The sequence below is a fragment of the Pseudomyrmex gracilis genome, unplaced genomic scaffold (assembly GCF_002006095.1).
Source record: "Pseudomyrmex gracilis isolate BER0280 unplaced genomic scaffold, ASM200609v1 scaffold_1054, whole genome shotgun sequence".
Taxonomy (NCBI): Eukaryota; Metazoa; Arthropoda; class Insecta; order Hymenoptera; family Formicidae; genus Pseudomyrmex; species Pseudomyrmex gracilis.
In genome coordinates this window covers 38,047-44,456 of record NW_018021638.1, presented here as the reverse complement: position 1 = coordinate 44,456, position 6,410 = coordinate 38,047, and the positions used below count along the sequence as shown (strand labels likewise).

Here is a 6,410-nt window from a genome sequence, read left to right as displayed (position 1 = left end):
GCCGTTCTACATTAAACGCAAGTCGCAGATTTCGTGAAATTGACCAATTGCAGAGTCAAATCAGCCAATCGACCAACGTGATTGATCAGTTCCACGAGACCTGCGACTTGAGTTTCATGGAGAACAGCCTTTGAGTTCCACTTTTGTGGAAATACGGCTAAAACCAGCGGTTGAAACCGTCGTAAAAAATTACAATAGGATGGCCGCTCTCAGGTTTCTCTCTGATACGACGCAGTTGTGGATCAGATGATTGTTACAGTTAGTTAGGACGGCGTCTGTTGGCGCTACTTACCGCTAGGGAATACCGTCCCTCTTACCTCTAGCCCTCCGCGTCCACGAAACGATTCAGTGACCGCGACTGTACTGGCACCCTATGAATACCGGCCTCTGTCTTCTCTCTACCTGCATAAGCGGACCTTAATCTATGTTTGAAAATTACATGTGAGTATATCATCTTGAGAAATTTCCTATTTGATGCTTGAAGTTTCCAGAATGTTTGAGAGTTTTCTAGCCTGGACGCTGATTTCCTTTGTCGTCGTTTTTCGATGTGTAGTTTGGGTAGTTTGGAGTTACCGAAGCAATCAAAATATTAAGTATTACTAAATGTTTACTTGTCAGTGTTGCATCGTTTAAAGTTTCTTACTCAAAAAATACATACAGAAGCACGTGCAAAGTAGCATCTTTGTATAGACATTTTGCAAGTCAGCTGTCACGAAAACGCGACTCAGCAACAAACTGCAAATATACTTTTAATCATAGTTTGCAACTTCTTGCGTAAGTAACTTACGCCTGACAAAAATTTCGATAATTCCGATAGTTAATATTTTTTTATTTTAACGTGCGTATAATCGTTTCATTACTTTTTGATCTATAGGTTAGGTTATGGTTTATTTATACAAAATGTACAATATAAAATGGAATTTTCTAAAAGATTGTTTTTATATTTTATAAATATGCTTTTATATTCAGACTGTAATGTACAATTTCTATTACATTTTAGTGTATTACATTCTACTCTACTAATACTCAGTAGATCTACTTTAACATCAATTTGGAAGCATGGCAAAGTGGGGTGAAGGAGATCCTCGTTGGATTGTAGAAGATAGGCCTGATGCAACAAATGTTAATAATTGGCACTGGTATGTTTATATATAAATGTGTTTTATACATTAATCAACACATCTTTAACTTGTTGTAGCTTTATCAATATAAAATACATCAATATTTTATAACATTTTGTCATAAAAATTACTAAATTGCTACAGGACAGAGAAAAATGCTTGTGCTTGGTCACAAGAAAAGTTAAAAGAATTATTTTTAAATACAAAAATTGAAGGAGATGGAGGTTAGTATATTTATAAATCAAGGTTTCAATAATATATTTTATATTAATTAATATATGTGTATATACACATAATATACACATATACTGTGTATATACTGTGTTCAATTTAAGAAGAGAAACCAGAAGGATGAAAACTCGTCCATTTTGTGCACTTCTACAAAGTCTTCCCACTCCACAACCATTGGCTATCAGCAAGTATTCTGTCAATTCCGCAAGCAACACTATTCCTGCTTTTCTCTTCTTATGCGCAGTAAAATTGTCTTCTCAAATTGAACGCAGTATAATTTATATATACAGGGTGTCCGACAATTAGTATAAAATCTCTCGTAGGCAAGTAGAAGAAGTAAAACTGAGTTGAAAAGTTCTGAACTACGTTTTTCTATTACATATAATAAACGAGTAATTAATGAATAAATCAAGCCAATCAGCGTCTTTAACCAGGCGCACGTCAGTGAGCCGCGCGGAGCACTCACGCACACCAGGCGCGTGGTTCACTGACGTGCATTCGGCTAAAGGTCGGCGCTAATTGGTTTGATTTATTCAATAATTACTCCTTTATTATATGTAATAGAAAAAAGTGGTTCAGGACTTTTCAACTCAGTTTTATTCCTACCTGCCTACGAGAGATTTTACATTAGTTGTCGGACATCCTGTATATAACCAGAGAGAAACCTGAGAGCGGCCATCCTATTGTAGTTTTTTACGACGGTTTTAGCCGCTGGCTTTAGAGCCATATTCACAAAAGTAGATTTCAAAGGTTGTTCTACATTAAATGCAAGTAGATTATGTGGAATTGATCAATCGCAGAGTCAAATTAGCCAATCGGTCAACTTGATTGATCAATTCCACGAGACCTGCGACTTGCGTTTAATGTGGAACAGGCTTTGAGATCCACTTTCGTGGATATGGCACTAAAATCAGCGGCTGAAACCGTCGTAAAAAACTACAATAGGATGGCCGCTCTCAGTCTTCTCTCTGATATAATCTTCATTGATTTTTATATTTTCTTCACAAGATTTTAAGCAATAGAAGCTAGTTGCTGCGTTCAGCAGAACAAGCTGCTTTGTAGCAATCGAACGTGTTTGGCTTTTGCTCTTAGAATTAACAAATTATCGAATGATGACAAAACGAGAACTCAATTAGTTTGCTAAACGCGGCTATTGGCTGCGTTTGAAGAGCACGCTATCAGCGCTATTGCGTCATTCTATCTTTGTTTTACATCTAATAAGCAATAAGGATAGAATGATGTAACAGCTTTGATAGCACGCTTCCCGAACGCATTCATTGTATTTAATGACATTTACACTAGGTTCAATTTGAAAAGAGAAATCTACTGCGCATAGTGGACGAAAAACGGGCAAAGTAGTCATGTGTTGCGTATGGAATTGGTGAGACACTTGATAACAGCTAATGGCTGTGGAGAGGGGAGAGGCTTTCTGGTAGGAGAAATACACGAACCGGACGAGTTTTCGTCTATCCGGTTTCTCTTTTCAATTTAAACCCAGTGTTAAATGACACGTATATATACATATATCTTGATATACAAGGCATTCGGGGAGCGCGCTATTAACGTTGCATCATTCTATCGTTATTGCTCCTTAGATGTAAAACAAAGATAGAATGACGCAATAACGCTGATAGCGTGCTCCCCGAACGTAGCTCAGGGTGTATAAAAAGTATCGGCATCAAAAACATAAAGTACAGAAATTCCCGTTCTTGTTTTTATTATATATAATTAATTAATTGCGTTGTTATTGTTAATATTTTATTCCAAAACTTAAGAACAATTAATTAAGTTGATATAGTTGTTATAATAAAAAAATTAAGTTGACACTTCGAGGTTTCGAACTTGCAACGGACGCCAAAAGTTACAAAGCGCGCGCCTTAGGCCGCTCAGCCACGACGCTTCACGCTAAGTCTAACTTATCTATGTTAGTTAACGTACAGCTGGCCGCACGCTTAACTTTGCATGCAAAATTCTCGGTAACTAAGGCCCATGCACTCAAACCCTCTTACACTTTTTACACTCTCGATCTCCTTTCAAATGAATTATGGCCAGAGAGATACCTGAGAGCGGCCATCTTATTGTAGTTTTTTTCGACGGTTTCAGCCGCTGGTTTTAGCGACATATCCACAAAAGTGGATCTCAAATGCCGTTCTACATTGAACGCAAGTTGCAGGTCTTGTGAAATTGACCAATTGCAGAGTCAAATCAGCCACTCGGCCAACGTGATTGATCAGTTCCACGAGATTTGCTACTTGCGTTTAATGTGGGCTTTGAGTTCCACTTTTGTGGAGATGACGATAAAACCAGCGGCTGAAATCGTCATAAAAAACTACAATAGGATGGCCGCTCTCAGTCTTCTCTCTGCTATGGCTCATTCATTTCGTATTTTGCAATTCGTGCCCACCCCTTGTCAGTTTCTTTCCCCACTCTCGCACTTAACAAGCAAACAAACGCCGCTGGAAACGGCGTGATTTGCACCAGTTAATTGCTGCAACCGTAATGAAAAACTACCTTTACTATGCAGCAGTGGTGGGATCCCTTCCTGAAGGAAAATAAGTAAAGTGCTCACGTTTCATGGTTGGGAAAATAAATAAAGTTTCAGAGTATATATACAGTGTATATATAAAGAGTGATTCAGACTTTACCTGTTATCCTTGAAAATATACATTCTTGATTAAATTCTAAGACAACTTTTTATTTAGCAATAATTTGTCTGAAGATTATTTTTTAAGTTATTAATAAAAATAGTTGCCTTACCACGAGTCGGATTCAAGAGACAAGCAGAGGCGGCGCACCTCACCGTGAATAACAGTGATTAATGTGATGGACAGATTAAGTGATACAAATTACAAATGAATAAATAAAATAAGTGAGAGAAGAAGAGAAACAGTGTTTAGCTTGCGTGAGGCACCATACGTAATCGCCCGCGTATGACGGAGAGTTGCACCATCCCTGTCTACCTCTTGTATCCAACTCGTGGTAAGTCAACTAATTTTATTAATAACTCAAAAAGTAAGCTTCAGACAATTTTGTCAAATAAAAAGTTGTCTTAGAATTTAGTCAAGAATATTTTCAAGGATAACAGGTTGTTCTGAATCATCCTGTATATACAGGGTCTCCAAAAAGTCCGGTAACGCTAAAAAATCTCGAAAACGATTAACTCTAGCAAAAAAATTTATAAGAAGCAAAGTTGTAGAACTTACAAAAATGTACTTACTAGTGATAAGAGGTTGACCTTAGGTGGAGTCTGCGAGGTCATTTAAAGATCAAATTGAATTTTTTAAATGGGATCCCNATTTTTTATTGCATGTTTTGTATAGCTTATTTCAAGAGCTTTTCAAAACAATATAATAAAATATTTTTTCATTAAATACTTTTCGAGTTACAGAGCTTGAAAGTTAAGAAAATTACTGGCATTAGCATTACTCAAGATGCATTGTGTAGAGGTTGTATGTTTGGATTTACATTTCTTCTGTGTGTGTGTGTGTGTGTAACATATCTTTTAAGATATTGGTTTCTATTTCTTTAATTAACTCGGGAGTAGTTACCCGGGGTGTTTTTTACACCTCAGCGTCAGAAAAATAAAGCTCACGTCACAGCAGTTCTTTTACAGATCGGGAATCCACACTTACCTTTCAATCAAACATTTCGAGACATAATCTGCACAATAGAAAGTGTTTATGTCTTACACATTGATAATACAAAGCTATTGAAACTTGCTGAGGTGTAGAAAACAGGTGACTGCTTGTGAACTACACAAGTTCGAATATGGTAAGCGTATGAAGTATAAACTTGAAATAATAATATGAGTTAAAAATAACACAAGATGACGTTATGAATACTTATATTAGAATAAATACATAAATAATAATATATAGGTATAACAATTTATATAAAATAAGAAAACTAACTATTGAAGAAAAACAGATATATAAAAAGATTTAGAAACTAACAAATAATAAATTGTTTTACATTGTTTTAAATTTTATACAAAACAAATTTTTGAGGATAAATTAATTATTCCTGTGTAAGAAACATATGCAATATGTTTGTTCAACCTGTATAGAAGAGAATTCTAACGAATACATTATTTGCTAAAATCTAGTAGAAGCTAACACCTATACAGCTGTTTATAAATTTAAAAAAATTTTTTAACTAAAGATTATTTTTGTTTTGTTACTTTTTAATGTATAAAGTTTATATAAATTTTTATTTTCTTATAACATATACAAATTACATATACATATACAAATTACTATGTTTATTTTTATTTAAATCTACTTTATGTAGTTTATTTTTATATAACATAATAAACAAATATACAATAATACTTAATCACTAATATTACAAATATAATGAAAATAAATTACTTTTAATACTTTTAGAACAGCAAACATAAAATACATGAATTTATATGATAGCAATTTAGCCTTGTTTCAAGTTGCTATAAAATGAATAGTACATAATATTTTCGATTTGTTTAATGGGTAGTCTTTACAAATTTTTAAATACAATCTTATTAAAAAATCCGCAACATAGAAGCATTTTATTAACTGATTTTATATTTTAGAAAATCTATTTTAGAAAATCAAAATAAGCTTCGTAATGTCTTTTTTTTATTTGTCTTTTATTTTCTTGATCTCTTTTTACTTTTTTCAAAAAATATTAATTAAATCTATATCCATAATGTCTTTACTTTTTAATATATTATAAGACAATCAACAATTTACAATATGTGATGAATAACAATGACTTTTAACTGGGGTGTAAAAAATACCTCAGGAGATCATTTACGCAAAAAATTGAGGTGACTACTCCTGGGTTAATCAAATGATTGGTGTCTCTTTTATCGTTTGTGCGTGTATGTTCGCGCGGAGTGATATCACACGAACGCATACATGCAAAACCAGTAAAAGGAAAACACTTTGAACATTTGATTAATTAATGAAATAAAAACCTTAAAAGATGTCGCACGCACGCACGCACGCACGCACGCACGCACGCACGCACGCACGCACGCACGCACGCACGCACGCACGCACGCACGCACGCACGCAC

At 34.6% G+C, this 6,410-nt stretch overlaps 1 protein-coding gene across 6 annotated transcripts in view; it reads left to right on the top strand.

The window, feature by feature from the left end:
* The first annotated feature begins 370 nt into the window (after positions 1–370).
* The window catches only part of LOC109861811 (activator of 90 kDa heat shock protein ATPase homolog 1), a 12,552-nt gene continuing 6,512 nt past the window's right edge, over positions 371–6,410 (top strand). Inside the window, exons 1-3 of one of the 6 annotated variants that reach the window (XM_020441624.1) lie at positions 371–441; positions 1,001–1,139; positions 1,266–1,345. In XM_020441624.1, the coding sequence (XP_020297213.1) occupies positions 1,060–1,139; positions 1,266–1,345 (160 nt within the window). In that variant the 5' untranslated portion in view covers positions 371–441; positions 1,001–1,059. Of the gene's footprint in view, positions 442–483; positions 775–1,000; positions 1,140–1,265; positions 1,346–1,457; positions 1,537–6,410 lie in introns of those variants that run through there. The other 5 variants (XM_020441621.1, XM_020441622.1, XM_020441623.1 and 2 more) reach the window with 5 other exon arrangements.